This window comes from Leptonychotes weddellii, chromosome 4 (assembly GCF_054177405.1).
Source record: "Leptonychotes weddellii isolate Sample4059 chromosome 4, ASM5417740v2, whole genome shotgun sequence".
Lineage (NCBI taxonomy): Eukaryota > Metazoa > Chordata > Mammalia > Carnivora > Phocidae > Leptonychotes > Leptonychotes weddellii.
The window spans coordinates 94,722,381-94,744,014 of NC_138372.1; the positions used below are offsets into that span (position 1 = coordinate 94,722,381).

At 48.3% G+C, this 21,634-nt stretch overlaps 2 protein-coding genes across 4 annotated transcripts in view; both read left to right on the top strand.

The window, feature by feature from the left end:
- The window catches only part of TARS2 (threonyl-tRNA synthetase 2, mitochondrial), a 15,111-nt gene extending 9,218 nt beyond the window's left edge, over positions 1–5,893 (top strand). For 2 of the 3 annotated variants that reach the window (XM_081815882.1, XM_081815883.1), the window contains 5 exons: positions 1,143–1,243; positions 1,453–1,554; positions 1,720–1,792; positions 2,399–2,513; positions 5,531–5,893. In XM_081815882.1, the coding sequence (XP_081672008.1) occupies positions 1,143–1,243; positions 1,453–1,554; positions 1,720–1,792; positions 2,399–2,513; positions 5,531–5,679 (540 nt within the window). In that variant the 3' untranslated portion in view covers positions 5,680–5,893. Of the gene's footprint in view, positions 1–1,142; positions 1,244–1,452; positions 1,555–1,719; positions 1,793–2,398; positions 2,514–5,530 lie in introns of those variants that run through there. The other variant, XR_014144138.1, reaches the window with a different exon arrangement.
- Positions 5,894–6,555: 662 nt separating this feature from the next.
- Positions 6,556–12,558, top strand: ECM1 (extracellular matrix protein 1). The gene is given in 11 exon segments (XM_006728325.3): positions 6,556–6,756; positions 8,173–8,235; positions 8,318–8,419; positions 8,570–8,647; positions 8,744–8,824; positions 9,717–10,039; positions 10,304–10,678; positions 11,191–11,411; positions 11,581–11,668; positions 12,083–12,260; positions 12,263–12,558. Coding segments are annotated over 11 exon segments (1,650 nt in total). The 5' UTR covers positions 6,556–6,665; the 3' UTR covers positions 12,313–12,558.
- The last annotated feature ends 9,076 nt before the right edge of the window (positions 12,559–21,634 follow it).

The following is a 21,634-nucleotide window of genomic DNA, read 5'->3' on the forward strand; positions in this document are numbered from 1 at the left end:
AAAAAAAAAAAAATATTGAAGGAACATTTTTGGTAAAGTGGAGGCTGGGGTAAGGGGGCTGGGTAGTCGAGAGATTTTGATGAAGGGAGAAATTTGAGAATGTTTAAATGCTCTGATGAAGGAGAGCCTGTTTGGGTCAGGGAGAAGCTGAAGTTGTAGAAGGGTTTCAGTGGAGGGAATTTCTTGGGGAGTTTTGAGGGGTAGGATTGAGAGCCCACAAGAGACTACCTTTGCCATCGTTCTGGAGGCAGGAAGAAAGATTAGGGGTACATGCAAGGAAGTGTGTAGATGTGGTGACAGGAAGTTGAGACATTTTTCCATCTTGTGATATCATTATCTGATTTCCCCATAAGATGGGAGTAGGGCAGAGGAGAGTTGTCAGTGAGAGCAGTGAAGATAGGAAGAGGAGAAAGCTTGCAAATCCTTGAGAACAGGACACAAAACTGACTAGGGCAGCAAAGGATTGCTGACAGTAGCAAGGGCGCAGTTAAAGTTCAAAACAGGGACCTGCTTGGTGGCATCAGTCCCGACATTTATGCATCTGTGTGGTGTGGGACATGTTGGGCAGCTCTGGGCGGTTCTGTTGCAGGGCCGAGGAGGCGGGAGGCCAAAGTGCCACCAGGTTGGGGTTTTGCCATGGGCATGTGACAGGAGAACAATGGTGGAAGGGAACCAGGGAGAGTGGTTCCAGCTGCATGGGGAAAGAAGGAAAGGTGGTAGGGGCTGTGAATGGGAAGGAACCTAGAAATTGAAAAGCCGTTGGTAGGAATAATTGTCAGAGCCAGAAGACCAAGAGACCGTAATCAGAGCGGGGTGCTGTGATGCACTGTTCCAGAGGTGCAGCCATTCTGGGCAATGACAAGATGAAGGCTATAGCCATGCGTGAGTACATGTGAAGATCTCTGAGATGACGAGCTCAAGGGATTCAGAGGCCAGGGTGTGGGTGAGTCATTCGTGTCAGTGTTGATGTCTCTTAAAGTTATACCACTACTGAGCAGAAAGAGCCACTGCTGGAATGCCCAGTGAGTGAAGTAGAGTCTCTCAAAACAGCCTGGGATGTGGGTGGGTAGAAGGTGGGTGGTATGTTCAGTAGAGGCTACTGCTTCTGGTTGTTCTTATGCTCTCCTATCTGTCTCCTCCAGATTGATGTGCACCTCCATGATGCCCTGAGTCGGCCCCATCAGTGCGGGACAATCCAGCTTGACTTCCAACTGCCCCTGAGATTTGACCTCCAGTACAAGGGGTACAGAACCTTGCCCCATCCCCTTTTCCCTTGGCTGCCAGCAGACTAGGTGGAGAGCAACTTCCCCTTCTATCTTTGTCCCTAAAAATGAAACCCAAATCCTTTACCTTTTGCTGGAGCTAAATATTTCTGGAAAACCAGAAGGTGATCTTGGGTGTGCATTTTGTGACACTTCCTCTATTCCATCCATCCCCCTCTTTCCCTCCAAGGCAGGCGGGAGTCCCGGAGCGTCCAGTCCTCATTCACCGAGCAGTGCTAGGTTCTGTGGAAAGGATGTTGGGAGTGCTGGCGGAAAGCTGTGGAGGAAAATGGTGAGACCTCTGGCCCCAGATTTCTGTGCTGGTCCTCAGACCAGATAGTGCATGCTCCAGATCCTGGTCTCCTCAGATTCCCTCTTCTATTTTCCTCTCAAATCAACAGCCACACTAGGGTCAGAGCCAGAGTATTTGTTTGCCTTTCTCCTCTCTCTCCACCAGGCCATTGTGGCTGTCCCCGTTCCAGGTGGTGGTCATCCCTGTGCAAACTGAGCAAGAGGAATATGCCAGGGAGGTGAGGAGAAGCTGGGCAGTGTGCACGGGGGCTGAAGCAGGACTACCTGGAGTCCAGGGCTGAGCAGTGGGTAGGAAGGGGTCACACAGCGTAGTGGAAGGGAAATAGCACTTGGAAACACAAGACTGGGCTCAAACGGATGCCGGCCTTTATGCTGGAGATTCCACATCTGAGAAATGAGACTGAATTCCTTGCCTGTGGAGATGCGTGAAAATTAAACAAATTAACAAATGTTAAATGCTGACAACAGAGCACTTGGCAGAAAAGGGGCCTGGATAAGTGTCGGTTTCATGTTTCCTTTCTAGAGAGAAGTAAGGATATGGATGGTACCAGAGTCAAGTAGCTGGTTGAGTAGCACTGTGGCTAGAGCAGGCAGAGTCGGGGAATTGGTGGCTGGCTTGGCTCCAGTAGGAAGCAGACAGAAACTATGGGGGGCTGGGGAAGGGCCTCAGTGCAGAGATGAACAAGGAAGGGTTGTCAGTGAGAAACAGAGCCTTGAGGCAGAGGATGGGGGAACAGATCCAGGGCATGGGGAAGATTGGTATCAGACTATTCTAGTTTCTTAGCCTTCAGTTCCTGGCATCAACCTCTGCCCCTCTGCCCCAGGTACAGCAGAGGCTGCAGGCTGCAGGGCTGGTCTGTGACCTGGATGCCCACTCAGGCCTGACCCTCAGCCGGAGGGTCCGCCGGGCTCAGCTCTCCCACTACAACTTTCAGTTCGGTGAGTGACCAGCAGCGCAGGCCCTCAGAGCCCTGCACTCTCCACTGACTTCCTGTGCTCTTTTTTCCTATTAAATTTGCTTATCTGCGTATTTGGGTTAATTGGGGTTCATTACCTGATCTGGATTCAGGACACCTGAGCCATTTGGGCCCTAGGTTCCTTCACCCCCTGACAAGCAGTTCTCAACCTCAGAAGAGTTTCCTTTTTTTTTCTTTTTTTCTACTACTAATTTATTCTTTGCATTTGTGCTGAGTCATAGAGAATTACGTCCCAGGCACGAAAAGCACTTTTTTTTTACCAACACCTAGTACAAAATAATATTCTCAACAGAACAAAAAAAGTACAAAATCACAGACACTTGAGAAAACATTTGATGAGATTTAGGTTATTACAACATATGGTAGAAAGTGAGCACCTTTAAGACTAGGGGTTTGTGTGTAGCCAGCCAGTGTTTGAATTTTACCTGCTGGGCCCATATTTTCAGACATCTCCACTAAAGTGCCCCTTGAGACTGAGGTGGGAGAGTGTGAACCACATTGGCTCTGGGGATATTGCCCAAGGCTCAAAGTATTTTGATGCAAAAATAGCATTTCTTTTTAGACTCACATTTTATCCTTATAATTTTTATATGTTTTGCCATTTATTCCTAATTATATACATAGTAACTTTAACGTTAATTTCTTTTTTAAATTAAATTTAAAAAATTTTTAATTGATGTATAGTTGACACACAATGTTACATTAATTTCAGGTATACAATTTCAGGCATAGTGACTTAACACTTCTATACATTACTTGGTGCTCATCACAATAAATGTAGCTACCATCTGTCACCATACAATGTTATTACAATATTATTGACTATATTCTTTACGCTGTATTTTTCATCCCTGTGACTTACTTATTTTATAAATGGACGTTTGTACCTCTAATCCCCTTCACCTATTCTGCCCATGTCCCCACCGTGCTCCCCTTTGGCAACCACCACTTTTTTTGTTCTCTGTGTTTATGAGCTTGTTTCTGGTGTGTGTGTGTGTGTGTCTGTCTGTTCATTTGTTTTTTGTTTTTTGTTTTTAAGATTTTATTTATTAGAGAGAGCACAAGCAGGGGGGAAGGGTAGAGGGCGAAGCAGGCTCCCCACTGAGCAGGGAGCCCGACGTGGGACTCAGTCCCAGGACCCTGGAATCATGACCTGAGCTGAAGGCAGACACTTAACGGACTGAGTCACCGGGGCACCCTCATTTGTTTTTTAGATTCCACATATAAGGGAAATCATATGGGGCACCTGGCTGGCTCAGTTGGTAGAGCATGTGACTCATCGATCTCAGGGCTGTGAGTTCAAGCCCTATGTTGGGTGTAAAACTTAAAAAAAAAAAAAAGTGAAACCATATGGTATTTGTCTTTCTCTGACTGACTTCACTTAGCACAGTATCCTCTGAGTCCATCTATGTTGTTACACATAACAAAATCTCAACTCTTTTTTTGGTTGAGTAATACTCCGTTGTGTGTGTGTGTGTTTGTACCCCCCACATCTTTATCTGTGTATCTCTTGATGGACACTTGTGTTGCTTCCATATATTGGCTATTGTTGATAATGTTACAGTAAACATAGGGATGCATATATTTTTTTTGAATTAGTGTTTTCTTTTGGCCAGGGGTGGGGGGTGGAGGGTGGAGGGTAAATACCATGCAGTGGAATTACTAGATCATATGGTATTTCTATTTTTAATTTTTTGAGGCACCTCCATACTGTTTTCTACAGTGGCTGTACCAGCTTGCATTCCCACCAACAGTGAACAAGGTCCCTTTTTCTCCCCTTGCCAATCCTTGTTATTTCTTGTCTTGATACTAGCCATTCTGACTGTTGTGAGATGATAATCTCATTGTGGTTTTGATTTGCATTTCCCTGACAATTAGTGTTGTTAAGCATCTTTTATGTGCCTGGTGGCCATCTGTATGTCATCTTTGGAAAAATGTCTGTTTAGGTCCTTTGCCTAGTTTCAAATATGACTATTTGTTTTTTTGGTGGGTTGTGGGTTTTTTTGATTTTTTTGTGGTTTTTTTTGGTGTTGAGTTGTATGAGTTCTTTATATGTTTTGGATATTAACACCTTACCAGATATATCATTTATGAATATCTTCTTCCATTCAGTAGGTTGCCTTTTCATTGTGTTGACAGGTTGCTTCGCTTTGCAAAAGCTTTTTAGTTTGATGTGGTCCCAGTAATTTATTTTTGCTTTTGTTTCCCTTGCCTGAGAAGACATATCCAGAATAAAGTTGCTAAAGCCAATGTCCAAGATAATACCACCTATGTTTTCTATTAGGAGTTTTATGGCTTCAGGAAAACAGTTTTCTTCTGACCCTCATCCAAGCTCTTGGTGTCTATTAGGTTAATTAACCAAATGAGCTTTAGAGAGAAAGGGACAGGAAGGATTAATAAGGTGCTAATTAGTTAGCTTTGTTTATTCTGGACCCAGATGGAGTCAGCCCTAAGGGATGATCAGAAAGACCTTAAGAAGAGTCAGGCCACCTTGTTCCTTTTTTCATTTCTCCACTCAGAGCTCTGTCTTGAAGACAGGGAACAGAAACTCCTCTTGTCAGATTACTCAGTTCTCTTGTTTTATACACCCACTCGCCCATTGGCATTTAGAGTAAGTTGCCCCATGGGTCTTGTATTCTTGCCACCCTCCCCTCTCTCTAATGTCCACACACACACACACAGTTTCTCTCTGGGTCTGCTGCTTAGTCTGTTTGTCTCTCTCTGGCTGACCCTACTATCGCCGACCCTTAGGCTCCTGACTGGAAGTGATAAGGCATGGAGAGCATGTCTGGAACATTTCCTGATCTCATCAGGATGATCAGGGAACTGGAGAGCAAGAGGCAGCTAAATATACCCTTTTCCTGAACTATATCTGGGCTGTGCTCTCACCCTTCCTAAAGACTTAGGTCTCTTGAATTTTTGCATATTCCATGTGGATAAATGTGCCCTAACAGTCCCAAACCTCCTCTCTTCCTGCAGTGGTTGGCCAGAAAGAGCAGAGTAAGAGAACAGTGAACATTCGGACTCGAGATAACCGCCGACTTGGGGAGCGGGACTTGACTGAGGCTGTGCAACGGCTGCTGGAGCTCCAGAACACCAGGGTCCCAGATGCTGAGGAAGTGTTCTGAGCTTTTGTGTACAGATGTGGTGGGAGCCGCGAGCCTCCCTTCACGTGGGAGACCTTGACCTAACTGCCAGAGTTTGGAGGCCCCCAGACCCTTCAGAATTCATGTGGAGGCATGAGTTTGCTCTCCTGGAAAGACATTTGATCTGGGGGAAGCTGTAGCTGTTTGGATGTGAGGAGAGTGAAAGTATAAAGAATAAACTTGAAGCTCTCGGGTATGTGTCTTCATCTTCATCTCTGACTCCTGAGCAGGGGATAAAAGCAAGTTTGACTCTGTCTCCGTCTCTTTTGTCCCAGGGTACTGGAGAAACAGAAAGGGGGCAGCCCTGGCCTCTCACTGGTAGGGGAGTTCCTGGGGTAGCTGTCGTGTCCCCCATCCTGGACTCTTTAGTGCCCCGTTTCCCCAACCCCAATTCAGGAGGCTGTACCTCTCCACGGTAGGCAGCATGAAGACAGAGGAACCGAGGCATAAACAACATCTCTCTCTTTTTTTTAAGATTCTATTTACTTGAGAGAGCGAGCACGAGCAGGGTGGAGGGGCAGAGGGAGAAGCAGACTCCCTGCTGAGCAGGGAGCCAGTTGTGGGACTTCATCCCAGGACCCTGAGATCATGACCTGAGCCAAAGGCAGATGCTTAACCGACTGAGCCACCCAGGCGCCCCAGGTCTCAACATCTCTTACTCCATGAGTCTCAGAATCCATTTCTCTGGGGATCATAAGAATGCTATCCTCCCCTCAGCCCTGTTCTCTTCAGTCCTCTTAGGAGACTTCAGGGTGAATTTGGGAGGAGTGGCTGCCAGAGGAGGAGCAGCTGGGACTGAGTCATGGCAGGAAATAGATGGGAGGGAGTTATCCCCAGATAGCTGTATAAAAGGAGAAGGAACCAGCCCTGAGGTTCACAACAGCCGTAACAGCAACCGGAGAAGCAAGCTCCCAGCAGCCCAGCCCTTCAAATCCAGATCTGCCTGAGACGATCCACCTTCTGGTGCCATGACCAGTCTTTGCCCCAGAATGGGGACCATGTCCAGAGCAGCCTTGGTCTTGGCCTGTCTGGCTGTTACTTCTGTAGCTTCTGAGGGAGGTGAGTTGGGGTTGGAGCCAGCGCTTGGGAAGAGGCCCTGACCAGTGTGGGCCTGGGGCCGGGGTCCAGCCATCCTCTAAATGGCTCATCACCAGCAGGGTGATTGTATCCCCGGCCTTGCATTTCTGAGCAGACTGAAGGTGGGCCTGGGCACTGGAGCCTTTAAACAGGGAGGGGAGCAGGTGCACGGGAGGAGAGGGGTTCCTAGAGATTGCTGCCAGGAGACATAAAATTGGGAGTCAAATGGACAACTCTTCAGTGGGTGGATTACCAGAGTGAGGGGGTTCTGCCTTAGGAAGATGTATATATGGGGCCTATCAAGCAGGGGAGAGAGAAAGAATGGGGCCCCCAGGCTGCTCAAAACTGGTTTGTTGACCCAGAGAGCCTTGACTGACTCCTTGCCCTGTTAGAAGAGTTGAGAGGGTGTCCATCCCCAGGGTACCAGACACAGTCACTCTAGCACACACATCATCTGCTGGATGCTGGACAAAATGCTACCAAGGGATACTGTTGAGATCTGGTCTCTGTAAGGCCTGTCTCATTGTCCCTCCTAGGCAGATCAGCTATAGGCGATTCCTTTCCCTGTGGCTGTGGGGCGATTTGCCTCAGGAGTCCTGAATCATCCCAGTCCCCAGGTCCTAAATTGAGACCTAAGCTAAGGAGGATCTGGGACCAGCTGAAGGGGAGGCACTTAAAGTTCGAGGTGGGCTTCTTATTAGAAGGCCCACAGATGTTTAAACAGCCTAGAGGAGGGGCGCCTGCGTGGCTCAGTCGTTAAGCGTCTGCCTTCGGCTTGGGTCATGGTCCCAGGGTCCTGGGATCGAGCTCCACATCGGGCTCCCTGCTCTGCGGGAAGCCTGCTTCTCCCTCTCCCACTCCCTCTGCTTGTGTTCCCTCTCTCGCTGTCTCTCTCTCTGTCAAATAAGAAAAAAAAAAAAAAAATCTTAAACAGCCTAGAGGAGGTGAGCAGATGAAGCCCTAACCAGTTCAAAGTCCAGACTTGCTCCTCTGGAAAACTAGAGACGCATCGTAGCTCAGAGGCTGAGAAGAAGATACCAGAAGCCCTGAGGGAGAGACACTGACAGGAGATTAGGGCCTCCACCACCCCACTCCTACCCTCAGCCCCATATGTCACATTCCCTTCAGGCCTGGACTCAGGAGACCCAAGGCTTTGAGCCTGGTAGAAGTGAGCCTGTCAGAATATCATAGCTTTCTCAGAACCCAACTGGCCATGTCTAGGTATGTTTGGGGGAGGGGGTGGATTCATTAGGGGACATGGGACAGGAGCAATACAGAAGGGCTTCTGGTGTCTTGGTCATCTTGCCTATACCCTTGATATCTACTGCCCCCACATCCTGTGCTTAGGGCCAAGAAAGGGCTCCTCAACCCACCCCTGACTCACCTTTCATGTTCCAGGCTCCAAGGCTCCAGGGCAGAGGGAGCTGGGGCCAGAGCCCCTCACCTACCACACTCAAGAAGGTAAGAGTTTGGGGGAGCAGCATGGGATGGGGGGGCTAGAAAAAAAACTGTCAGCTCTGACCATCTCCCCTCTTACCTCTAGTTGGCTATGCAGCACCCCCCTCCCCACCCCAGACCCGAGACTTCCCTGTGGATCACCCTGACACCCTTCAGCATGGCTCTCACTTTGAAGGACAGAGTGAAGGTAAGTCCACCATGCACCCTTCTCAGCCCTCCAGGTTTCTAGTCTGGCTTACTTCCCGTTCTTTAGATGGGGAGGGGTGAGAAGGCCCTGCCAACTCCTTGCCCTGGCTGGGAGAAGGGGTGGTCTACTCACATACTCCCCCTTCTCTAGTGCAGCCCCCTCCTTCTTGGGAAGCCATCCCTGCCCAAGAGGAGTTGCCCCCTCCCCAACTCCCTGTGGGAAAGAAAGGTGAGTGCTTGCCCATTTCTTCACCCCCAGACCACTACAGTCTTGCTGACATCAGTCTGATCCTTGCTTCTTTGTGCCCTCACTCCTCTCTTGTAGTGGATCCCTCTCTCCCTCAGGAAGCCATCCCCCTCCAAGAAGAGCTGCCCCCTCCCCAGGTCCCTGTTGAACAGAAAGAAAGTAAGTGACTCCCTCTCCTCGTTACCCTCCTCCTGCCTACCCATGGGCTTTGGGGGCTCTGCCATTCGCTAGCTGTGTAACTTTGGGTAAGTTGTCTCTCCAAGCCTTAGTTTCCTCATCTATAAAAATGGGGAAATAATGGGCGCCTGGGTGGCTCAGTTGGTTGGGCGGCTGCCTTCGGCTCGGGTCATGATCCTGGAGTCCCTGGAACGAGTCCTGCGTTGGGCTCCCTGCTCGGCGGGGAGTCTGCTTCTCCTTCTGACCCTCCCCCCTCCCATGTGCTTGCTCTCTCTCATTCTCTCTCTCTCAAATAAATAATAAATCTTAAAAAAAAAAAGGGGGGGGAATAAGAACTATTTTATAAAGTTATGAGATTAAGTGGCAAAAAAGTAGCATTTATTTTCACTTGCTTCTATACTGACTTCCTCCTTATGAGTGGCAGCTGGCCAGGTCCCCCCTCTTCTAGCCCATCCCAACATGGCTTCTGCTTACACTTCTTCTATCCCAGTAGACCCACCTTTCCTACATCAGGAGGAAATGACCTTCCCATCTAAGCAGAGAGAGGGTGAGTGACAGCTCTGGTCTGTCCATCCCTCTGCTTTAGTGCTTAGGACCCTGGGGAGGGAGGCAAGGAGCCTGAGCCTTGGGAAGCAGCACAGGGACCATGCCTGATTTGTGGGGGCTATAAGGGGACATCTTTCATACCCCCGTTCTCTTTCCTTTCCATCGGTCATTCTGAAGGTAAAAGCCACAAGTTCATTTCAATCTCTTTCCCCCCATATCCTCCCAACACTTTCTCCTCTACCCCAAGTTCTTTCAATCCTCCCAGCTCATCCAGACTTCCTCTGTCCCTCTACTCATTCCCCTTCCCATTATGTTTTCTCCATTCTAGAAAAGCCAGCTCCTTTCATGGACCATAGCCCCCCTGAGCCTGAGTCTTGGAATCCAGCCCTGCACTGCCAACAGGGCAAATCCCGAGGGGGCTGGGGCCATCGGCTTGATGGCTTTCCCCCTGGGCGGCCTTCTCCAGACAATTTGGACCAGATCTGCCTTCCTAATCGTCAGCATGTGGTGTATGGTCCTTGGAACCTGCCGCAGTCTGGCTTCTCCCACCTTACTCGCCAGGGTGAGATCCTCAATTTGCTGGAGACTGGATATTCCCGCTGCTGCCGCTGTCACAACCACATAAACCGCTTGGACTGTGCACAACTCGTGGTAAGGGTTGAGCTCTTGATGCCAGGGGTGTCCTTTAACCTCCAGACAGTATGTGTGTGTTTGAAGGACTTCTAGGCCTAAGTATGTAGGAAACTCAGGACCTTTTTCTTGGCCCTACTTTGGGCCTCCCCAGTATGCTGGGAGGGCAGAGGACAGCCTCTACTTCTTTCTTATCTACCTGCCCAGGGTCCTTTTCTGGAGCCTGGGAGGAAGACGGGAATGTGGACAATGGGCTGCTGGGCTGATCGATCCCTCTTGCTCTAGTGGGAGGACGCAATGACCCGGTTCTGTGAGGCCGAGTTCTCGGTCAAGACCCGACCCCACCGGTGCTGCAAACAGCAGGGGGAGGCTCGATTCTCCTGCTTCCAGGAGGAAGCTCCCCGGCCACACTACCAGCTCTGGGCCTGCCCCAGCCACCAGCCTGGTATATCCTCAGGCCCCGAGCTGCCTTTCCCCCCTGGGGTACCCACACTGGACAATGTCAAGAACATCTGCCATCTAAGACGCTTCCGTTCTGTGCCACGCAACCTCCCAGCTACTGACCCTGTCCAAAGACAGCTGCAGACATTGACCCGGCTAGAGGGGGAGTTCCAGCACTGCTGCCGGCAGGGGAACAACCACACCTGTACACGGAAGGCCGTAAGTGGGCGTCCCGGTCAAGAGCCTGTCTGCCTGCCCGCCTGTCTCCGACCTCTCATCCTGCTCATCCATTCATCCATGCACCTCCCCAGTGTGAGCACGTCTGCCCGTTCATCTGCTTGCAAGTGTCCGTCCATCCACTGTATTCGTCATTTGAGTCTGTTCATCTTGAGCCTCCATCCTGCACTCCTGGCCTCATCCACCCATGATCCCACACATGCACCCATGTGCCATCCATCCGTGCAGCTCTGGCCTTGTCTGACCCCCTCGTCTGCCATTCCAGCTCGTGTCCTGTGGCCAGCTCCAAGCCTCATTGGTGCCTCCATCCTTCCACCTCCCCAGCACCATACAACCACAGCTGCCCATCCTTGTCCTCTGGTTCCTTGCCCTTCCCTTTCAGCATCTGTGGCCAGGTCCCTCATTTCATAGCATAGGGCAGTAAGGGAAGCAGAGGGTCAGAAGAGAAGGGGCCAAGTGTCCAGGCTTCTGACTTCCCTCTCTCTGGCCCACAGTGGGAGGATGCCCTTGATGGATACTGTGATCGGGAACAGTCTATCAAGACCCACCAGCACTTGTGCTGCCACTACCCTCCCAGCCCTGCCCGCGATGAGTGCTTTGCCCGTCGGGCTCCCTACCCTAACTATGACCGGGACGTCTTGACCCTTGACCTCAGCCGAGTTACCCCCAACCTCATGGGCCATCTCTGTGGAAATGGAAGAGTTCTCAGCAAGCAGTGAGTCTTGCCCCGTTCTTCCCCAACTCTCTTCCCTTCCCCAAAACCTCCCTTCTGGGGCACCCTCTGAGGCACTCTTGGTAAGAGCAAAACCATGGTCTCCAAGCACCATTTTGATGCCTAGGGATGCCTAAAGACCCTGACCCCTTCCCCTTTCCCCCCAACATAGTAAACAGATTCCTGGGCTGATCCAGAACATGACTGCCCACTGCTGTGACCTGCCATTTCCAGAGCAGACCTGCTGTGCTGAGGAGGAGGTGAGCGGGGGCAGCAGGAGGTCGTAGTCTCCAAAGAAAGGCAGGGGAGGGGGGAGAGAGGGCTAGAACTGCGGGCTACCCCTTCTCTTTAGTATCTCAGACCAACCCACAGAAATAAAGAGGACTAGTGGGAAAGATCTTTCTTGATTCCCGAAGTCTTCATTCCTTACCTGATCTGCTCCCCCACCTCTAAGTTATTATGCCTTTTCTGGGCCTCAAGCTTCAGTCATTTCCAGATGTGCACATAGGTCTGTCACAAGGAATCTAGCTGTGCAAGGCAGCCTGGAACTCTCTCTGGGTCCCAGGGAGACAGCACTAGAAGCTGAGGGAAGAGGGACTTTGAACACCCAAGTATTGATGCTTGACCTCAGACACCCCCCTCCCCATCATCTCTGCTTTACTTTTCTCCTTCAGAAATCGGCCTTCATTGAGGACCTGTGTGGTCCCCGACGTAACTTCTGGCGAGACTCTGCCCTCTGCTGTAACCTGAATCCTGGAGATGAGCAGACCAACTGCTTCAACACTTACTATCTGAAGAATGTGGCTGTAGTGGCTGGAGATGATGGGGATGACAAGGGCCAGGGAGAGAAGGGCCAACTCGGGGAAGAAATACCAGCCCCACCCCTGAGCCCAAGGAAGAGTGAGTCACCCCAGAGCCTTGGAGGATCAGATTGGGGGAACCCCACCCTCCTTGAACACTCATTACAGTAAACACCTCTTGGATTTGGCATCCTTATTGTCTTTAACATCTCACATACAAACACACCCTCCTAAGCCTGCTTGGATTTTCTTGAGGGACTGGCCCCTGAGGCCCACTGCCCTGTTCCTACTGACTGAACAGAACTATTCCACAGGCTATGATGGTACCATAACTAAATGGCTTAACTTCACTATTTGTCATCTTGAATTTATTCACGTATTTGAAAAGGAGTATCACTTTGTTAGCTAGCTATCATCATTTAAAGGGAAAAAAAATATGGTTTAATGTCTTTGGTGAGCCCCAAAAGTACCACAGCCCAGCCTAATCTTTTAATTTAGTTTAATTCTATTGGGGGGGCAGAGAGAGAGAGAGAATCTTTTTTTTTTTTTAAGATTTTATTCATGTATTTGACAGAGAGAGACACAGCGAGAGAGGGAACACAAGCAGGGGGAGTGGGAGAGACAGAAGCAGGCTTCCCGCTGAGCAGGGAGCCTGATGTGGGGCTGGATCCCAGGACCCTGGGGTCATGACCTGAGCCGAAGGCAGATGCTTAACGACTGAGCCACCCAGGCACCCAGGAGAGAGAGAATCTTAAGCAGACTCCGCACTCACTGAGGGTGGAGCCTGATGCGGGGCTCAATCTCACAACCCGGAGATCATTACCTTAGCTGAAACCAAGAGTCCCACGCTTAACTGACTGAGCCACCCAGGCACTCCCTAGCCTGACATTTTTAAATTTTCACTTTTGATCCTTGGAGTCCACACCTTGATTCATTCAATACCCATTTACTGAACAGTTACAATGTGCACTATGCTAGGCCAGGGGATACACATCCAGAAAACATGCAGCCCCCTTCTGTCAAGTTGGTCGTATCCCAGAAGCCTAGCAGGTGTGATAAGTGGTGTTGCATGGGGCTGCCAGCTTGCCAGTATTCTCTGGGTACCAGATAAGACAATCTGAAGTGGGAGTAGGGCTGAGGGCAATATGAGTACACTGGGAAAGCCTCTTTGGGGTTGAGGTCAGAGCTTCTCCAGGAGAAGTAGAAGGTGCAACGGGCAGGTACAGCCCAGGCAGGAGGGTTCTAACTGGCAGAGAAGCACAACGGCTGGGAGGGCCTGAGGCTTTAGTGGTCTCCTTCGGAGATGTGGCCGGAATGGTAAGCAGGAGGTCCCCACGAATGCCTCATCCGCAAGGGTTTAAAGTGGATCCTGGCGCCTCTGCCCACGAAGGCACTGGCGGCCTCAAGCAGAGGTGGTGTTCAGATTCGCCTTTTCCAACCTCTAGTAGACAGAGAAGCAGGAACCTGGAAGTCCAGTTTGAAGAGTATCGCGCCCATGCCTGAGGGGAGGCGGCTGGACCACAGGGTGGCAAGGCTCCTCAGCCCTTGGAGGCTGCCCCCAAGAAACCGGAGCCGAATGAATCGAAATGAAGACTCGTGAGGACAAGTCCTCTGTGATTCTGCCGCCAGGACAAGTCTCCAGAAAGCGGGATTTCCCAGGCCCCAGGCGGAGGAGGGTGAGGCAAGGACCGCCGCCCCGACCCACCTAGGACCAAGTTGAAAGGCAGCTCCCAGACACCTGCCACTCCCTTCTCCCTAGCCTATTATTTATCTACTTATTCATACTTAGCCGGACGGCTGTTTCTAAACAAGCTGCGTCTTAGCCGCTCCTTCGCCTGTCCATCAGCACGGGGTTCAATGAGCGAGTGAAAGCCGCGTGTGCCCCGCCCCCGCGCCGGCCACTGCGGCCTCGCGCTTGGGTCACATGCTCGGAGAGCGTCACCGCGCCTGCGCGGGCGTCCGGCGGCGGTCTCGCGATCCTCCGACAGACGCTGGGACTCCGGGACTAGGCAGGGAGAGGCGAGGCCCGCTCTTCCCTTCACCCCTCCCGTACGCGTGCCACGGTGCCCGGGGTTGGACTTGAGCTCGCGGGGAGAAGGCGGAGCCGCCGGCAGGGACATCTCTAAAGGGCTCTGTCCCTTCAGGAGCTTCCCGGAGTTGCTTTAGGGCTGCATTTGCAAAGCGCAGCGCCTCCAAGTGCTGGTGGGGGAGTCAGAAAGGTAGGACTGCCCTCCCAGCCCCTAGAAGGTTACCGTCTAAGGAATGGACCGGGAGGGGACCGGGACAGCGGTAGTAAGCAGCGATAATGAAAGACTCTCAGGTGCTAAATAGACTGTACGCAGCGTGAGCTGAGAGTTAAAAGAAGTAATTCTCTCTAGGAATCAGGGTAGTTGGCTGTGGATTGAGCCCAGAAGCATCGATAGGATTGCTATTACCAAGAAGAGGGGAAAGTGTTAACATTTACGGCAGTTAGTTGTATAGATAAAATATTAAGATATAATTTATTAAGCTCAGGGGCAGTGAATAAAGGAATCAGAGCCCCTAACTACTTGGAGGGACCCGGGGAAGCTTCAGGAAGGAATTCAAGCTTGAGTAGGATTTTGCAAGAACGGAAAGGGAGAGTGTACAAAGTACTGGATGTATACAGAGTTCCCCTAAAGTAAACAGAATGTCTGTTTAGTGTTAGGCAGAGTATTCTTAGGTAGTTAGTCTAAGTATTCTGGCCATACAGAAGACTAAAGTACCGCCCTCAAGGATTTTTATCTTTGTGGAGGCTTGTATATCTAATGATAGATATCCTCAGGATTCTGTGGGAGCCACCTAGCCTGGCTTTCAGGGAGGTCTTCGTTAAGGAGGCAATAAAGCAAAAAGTGTGGTTGGTATATTTGAAGCGCCAGTAAGTAGTAAAAATGGTGTGGGTGAGTAACTAGGCATGAGGTTGTGAATTTGGGCTTAGTCATGCTTTTTAGCAGATCTTGAAGGACCGTGGAAGTCATACTAACCTGGGTGTAAGCACCTGTAAAAGATTGTAAATGAAACTAATGATGCACTGTAAGTTGGCTAATTGAATTTAAATTAAAAAAAAAGATTGTAAATGAAAAGTGATGTGACAGACTTTTTTTTTTTTTTTTTAAATAGGCTCCACACCCAGCTCAGAGCCCAGTGCGAGGCTTGAACTCACAACCCTGAGATCAGCACCTGAGCTGAAATCAAGAGTCGGGTTGTCAATCAACTGAGCCACCCAGGCGCCCCAGTGAACAGACTTTTTTAAAAAAGTAAATTAGATGGATAGACAGGTGGACATGAATAGATAAGCCAGAGAAAGAATAGAGAGGGGGACCAGTTCAGAGGTTGAAATTGTAGTTCTTTGATAGCGATAAAATTTTGAGAAATTTTGAGATCCAGAACTTTAATGGTACAGGGGATGAAGACGGAGAGAATATCTTTTAAAGATACTTAAGAGGGGCACCTGGATGGCTCAGTTGGTTAAGCGGTTGCTTTTGGCTCAGGTCATGATCCCAGCGTCCTGGGATCAAGCCCCGCATCGGGCTCCTTGCTCAGCAGGGAGCCTGCTTCTCCCTCTCCCTCTGCCTGCTCCTCTACCTGCTTGTGCTCTCTCTGTCAAATAAATAAATAAAATCTTTAAAAAAAAAAAAAGATATTTAAGAGATGGGATTGACAGACTCTGCTTGCTGCCTGAGATATCTTAGGATGACTCCCAAATTTGAGGTTTGGGTGCCTGTAAGGTAGAATGTACAGAAGGAGGAGCAGGTTTTACAGGAGGATGATAATGAGTTCAGTTTTGGAGTCTTCAGTAGTCAATGTTCTTAGTGAAAGCACCTTCAGAAGGAATATAGAGAATCCCGCATCAGGCTCCTTGCTCAGTGGGAAGCCTGCTTCTCCCTCTTCCTCTGCCCGCCACTCCCCCTGCTTGTGCTCTCTCTGACAAATAAATAAAATCTTAAAAAAAAAAAAAAGATTTTATTTATTTATTTGCCAGAGAGAGAGCACGCACAAGCAGGGGGAGCAGCAGGCAGAGGGAGAAGGAGCCCATTGTGGGACTCGATCCCAGGACCCTGGGATCATGACCTGAGCCGAAGGCAGATGCTTAACTGACTGAGCCATCCAGGCATCCCGCAGCCTGCTCTTTTTTTTTTTTTTTTTAAAGATTTTATTTATTTGAGAGAGAGAGCACGAGAGGGAAGGGGTTAGAGGGAGAAGCAGGCTCCCTGCTGAGCAGGGAATCCTGATTTGGGACTCGATCCGGGAACTACGGGACCATGACCTGAGCCGAAGGCAGTCGCCTAACCAACTGAGCCACCCTGTGCCCCCGGCAGCCTGTTCTTTAAATGTGCTCCTGTACTCTGAACCAGTAGCCTACTAAATATGACACTTGGAAATCACTTAGATACCATAAATTCAGTTATTCAAAAATGAACTCCTCTGGGTATGTGGGAAGATATGAAAAAGAAGATATAACAGTAAGTGAGTTGTAGAACCTAGGTGGTAGGTATATGGATGTTCACTATACAGTATGTCAACTTTTCTGCATTTTTGAAATTTTTCATAAAATACTGAGAAAAATAAGCGATCATCTCTACCCTCCAACTGTTCCTGCCCCAGTGGGCCCATCTCAATAAGCAGAACCACCATCTACTCAGTTGTTTAGGCAAGAGATCTGGGAATATCATTCTTCAATTAATAGCTCTCCTTCTTCCTTCTATTCCAGTCAGTCACCAAATCTCCTAAATATCTCTTAAATCCATCAACAGTGGAGTTGTACTTTACATCAAGGTTAGGTTCTAAAGTCAGTACAAAAAGCAAAAGTTGCACAGTCAGCATAACCTTTGGAAATCCCTTAAATCACTCAGAAAATATAGTGGCCATAGTCTTGTGTGCATAGCTATGTACCCACAATGTATGTACAAGTTTATATGGTAGGGTATGGTATGTCATAGGATATACAGTATAACATTAAGATATTTTTAACTTCATAAAAAAAATGGAAGATAGTACTCATATAGTTGAACAGAGTTGTGAAATGAACACAAGGCATAAGGACACAATATTCCTCACCTCTCCAGTGCCTCCATCCTAGTCCAAGCTTCCACCAACCCTCACAATTATTGAAATGGCTTCCTAACTGGTCTCCTGGTACTGTCCAATCCATTCTCCACAGTCCAGGCAGAATGACCTAACTGGTGGGATCAGGCCACTGCTTTAAAATACCTCAGTGATAGGGCACCAGGTGGCTCAGTCGGTTAAGTGTCTGACTCTTGATAACGGCTCAGGTCATGATCTCAGGGTCCTGGGATCAAGATCTGCATAGGGCTCCCCACTGGGTGTGAAGCCTGCTTCAGATTCTCTCATGCTCCCTCTGCCCCTTCCCCCTGTCTCTCTCTTTCTCTCTCTTTCACTCTAAAATCTAATACATATATATATATGCCTCACTTATATCCCACTGTTCCCTTATGACAGTGTCTGACACACTCCCATTTGGCTGCCCAACCTTCCACCATCTGGCTTCTGCAGTCCTCAGACTTCATCACGCATACCTCTTCCCTCTTGTTCTCTAGGCCCCCTCAGAACTCAGCTTGTTACCTTTCACTTCCTCAGGCTTACCACATTCTTTTGTACTTGGGGGCTTTCACATGCTGTCCTCTGAACAGAACTCTCTTCCCCTCTCTATAAGACGGGTAAGCTCTGTACCCCTGTGGCAGACACCTCTTGCGTACTCAACAAGCCATCCTCTTCCAATCCTCCAATACTTTGTTCTTGATGAATTTTAAATTAAACGTGTAAAATAACACATTTAAAAATTATACTGGAGGGCGCCTGGGTGGCTCAGTCGTTAAGCGTCTGCCTTCGGCTCAGGTCATGATCCCAGGTCCTGGGATCGAGCCCCACATCGGGCCCCGCATCGGGCTCCTGCTCAGCAGGAGGCCTGCTTCTCCCTCTCCCACTCCCCCTGCTTGTGTTCCTGCTCTCTCTGTCTCTCTCTCTGTCAAATAAATAAATAAAATCTTTAAAAAAAAAAATTATACTGGAAATAAATGTATAGTTCAATGGATATAAAGTGAAACTCCTTGCAACAACCACCTAAGTCAAGCAAATGGACACTGCCAGCACCCAAAAGCCCTCCAGAATGCTGCTTCTGTTCAGACTCCTCACCCCTGTAAAGGAACCACTCTCCTCCTGTGATGACATTTATTGGAATCATTTACTTGCTTTTTCTTTATATTTTTACCACCTAAATATGAATCCTAAAGGGGTGCCTGGGTGGCTCAGTCGGTTAAGCGTCTGCCTTCGGCTCAGGTCATGATCCCAGGGTCCTGGGATCGAGCCCCGCATCGGGCTCCCTGCTCCGCGGGAAGCCTGCTTCTCCCTCTCCCACTCCCCCTGCTTGTGTTCCCTCTCTCACTGTGTCTCTCTCTCTGTCAAATAAATAAATAAAAATCTTAAAAAAAAAAAAAATACGAATCCTAAAAACATTTAGGGTTTTTTGGTGGTTGTTTTTTTTTCTTTTTTTAAGATTTTATTTATTTGACAGAGATAGAACACAAGCTGGGGGAGTGGCAGAGGGAGAAGCAGGCTCCCCGCTGAGCAGGGAGCCCAATGTGTGGCTCCATCCCAGGACCCCAGGATCATGACCTGAGCTGAAGGTGCATGCTTAACTGACTGAGCCACCGAGGCACCCCTTTGGTTTTTTGTTGTTTTTTTTAAAACAATCATTTGGTGTTAAGAAAAATTATTTTTTAGTACAGCTGACACACAATGTTAACATTAGTTTCAGATGTACAGCATGGTGATTTGACAAGTTTATACATTGTGCTGTGGTCACCAAAAATGTAGCAACCATTTAGGTTTTTTTAAAAAAGCTTTATTGCCCACCTCCTCCCAGCCCCTGGTAACCTGTCATCCACTTTCTGTCTCTATGACTTTGCTTACTTTAGGAACTTCATGTAAGTACTTCAGTAATTGGAAGTACTTCTGTGTTTTGCTTATTTCTTTTAGCATATGTTTTCAAGGTTCATCCATGTTGTAGCATGTATCAGAGCTTCATTCCTTTTTATGGCTGAATAATATTCTATTGTATGGATATACCACATTTTGTTTATCCATTCATCTGTTGATTGACCTTCAGGATGCTATTGTGAAGAATGCACAGTCGCTTAATTTTACCTATTTTTGAACTTTATAAGTGGAATTACAACATATTTTTTGTATGTCTGGCTTTTTAAGCATGCATTCATGTTATTCCATATACCGTAGTTCATTCATTTTCATATAGAATTCCATTTTAGAAATAAACCACAATTTATCCATTCTCCTGTTGATGGATATTTGGCTTGTTTCCAATTTTAGGCTATGTTAGCAAATATGCTAACATCAAAAAAAATTGCATGCATTTTTGTTGGGTATACAGGGCAGCTAGGAGTTGAATGTCTGGGTCAGAGTCTCTTCAGCCTGACTAGATATTGCCAAAGTGGTTGTACTAATTTTTACTCCTATCCACAGGGTTTGAGAGTTCTTGTTACACATTCTTACCAACTCTTAAGGTTGTCTGTTTAGCTATTCTGGTGAGTTTGTTTGTATTGAGTTTAATTTGCATTTCCATGTCTATAAAAGAGGTCGAACACTTTTTATATGTTGATTGGCCATTTGGATATCCTCTGTGAGATGTCTACTCAAGTCTCTTGCATATTTTTCTACTAGACTTTTCCATATTGATTTGTAGTTCTTCCAGGTATGAACTCTTTGGTAGGTAATATATTGGAAATAGTGTGCCTGTTCATTCTATTAACAGTGTCTTTGATGAAAAGATGTTTTTAAATCGAATGTAATTGGGACACCTGGGTGGCTCAGTTGTTAAGCGTCTGCCTTCGGCTCAGTTCATGAGCCTACGGTCCTGGGATCGAGCCCCACATCGGGCTCCCTGCTCTGCGGGAGGCCTGCTTCTCCCTCTCCCACTCCCCCTGCTTGTGTTCCCTCTCTCGCTGTGCCTCTCTCTGTCAAATAAATAAATAAAATCTTTTTTAAAAAAAAGGAAGAAGAAGAAGAAAATATCCAGACTCAATTATACTCAGGAAGAGAAACAGACATACTTCCGGACCCTTTTATTTTATAGCAATAGTGTTACAGGCTGAGATAGACCTATCTACTGAACTTATTAAAAACCTTGGGAACTCGGGCGCCTGGGTGGCTCAGTTGTTAAGCATCTGCCTTCCGCTCAGGTCATGATCCCAGCGTTCTGGGATTGAGCCCTGCATCAGGCTCCCTGCTCAGCGGGAAGCCTGCTTCTCCCTCTCCCACTCCCCCTGCTTGTGTTCCCTCTCTCTGTCAAATAAATAAAAAATCTTTAAAAAAAAAACCTTGGGAACTCTCAATCTGCTCATCTAATACTGACTGTATGTTAAAAAGAATGCCAGTATAATATTAAAACAAGTCTCCCTCATTGAATCAGCACCTACATTTGGCACAGAATAATACACCAGTAATTTTAGTGACTGATAAGATTGAAAAATTTAGGGAATTCAACACTTTTATGATTCTCACTTATTACTTTCAACCACTTTTTTTTTTAAGATTTTTTTTTTTTTAAGATTTTATTTATTTTTTTGATAGAGACAGTGAGAGAGGGAACACAAGCAGGGGGAGTGGGAGAGGAAGAAGCAGGCTTCCCGCAGAGCAGGGAGCCTGATGTGGGGCTTGATCCCAGGACCCTGGGATCATGACCTGAGCCGAAGGCAGACGCTTAACCGACTGAGCCACTCAGGCACCCCTTTTTTTAAAGATTTTATTTATTTATTTGACAGAGACACAGTGAGAGAGGGAACACAAGCAAGGGGAGTGGCAGAGGGAGGGGGAGAAGCTGGCTTCCCGCCGAGCAGGGAGCCCAATGCGGGGCTTGATCCCAGGACCCTGGGATCATGACCTGAGCCGAAAGCAGACGCTTAACCAACTGAGCTCCCCAGGTTCCCACACAGTCTGTAACTTTTCTTTTTTTTTTTAAGACTTTATTTATTTATTTGAGGGAGAGCATGAGCAGGTGGGAGGAGCAGAGGGGGAAGGAGAGGCAGACTCCCCACTGAGCGCAGAGTCCCATGTGGGACTCGATTCCAGGACCCTGAGATCATGACCTGAGCCGAAGGCAGACGCTTAATGATTGAGCCACCCAGGGGCTCCCAGTCTGTAGCTTTATAACAAATTTTGTTATCTATAAGGCAAGTCTCCTCCTACTTAGTTCTTTTTCAGGAGTGTCTTGGCTGTTGTTTAATGATCAGTATCAAACGTTAGGAATAGTCTGTACCAATTATTTTATGTAAGTATTAAAAATATAAAGCCCGGGGGCGCCTGGGTGGCTCAGTTGGTTAAGCGACTGCCTTCGGCTCAGGTCATGATCCTGGAGTCCCGGGATCGAGTCCC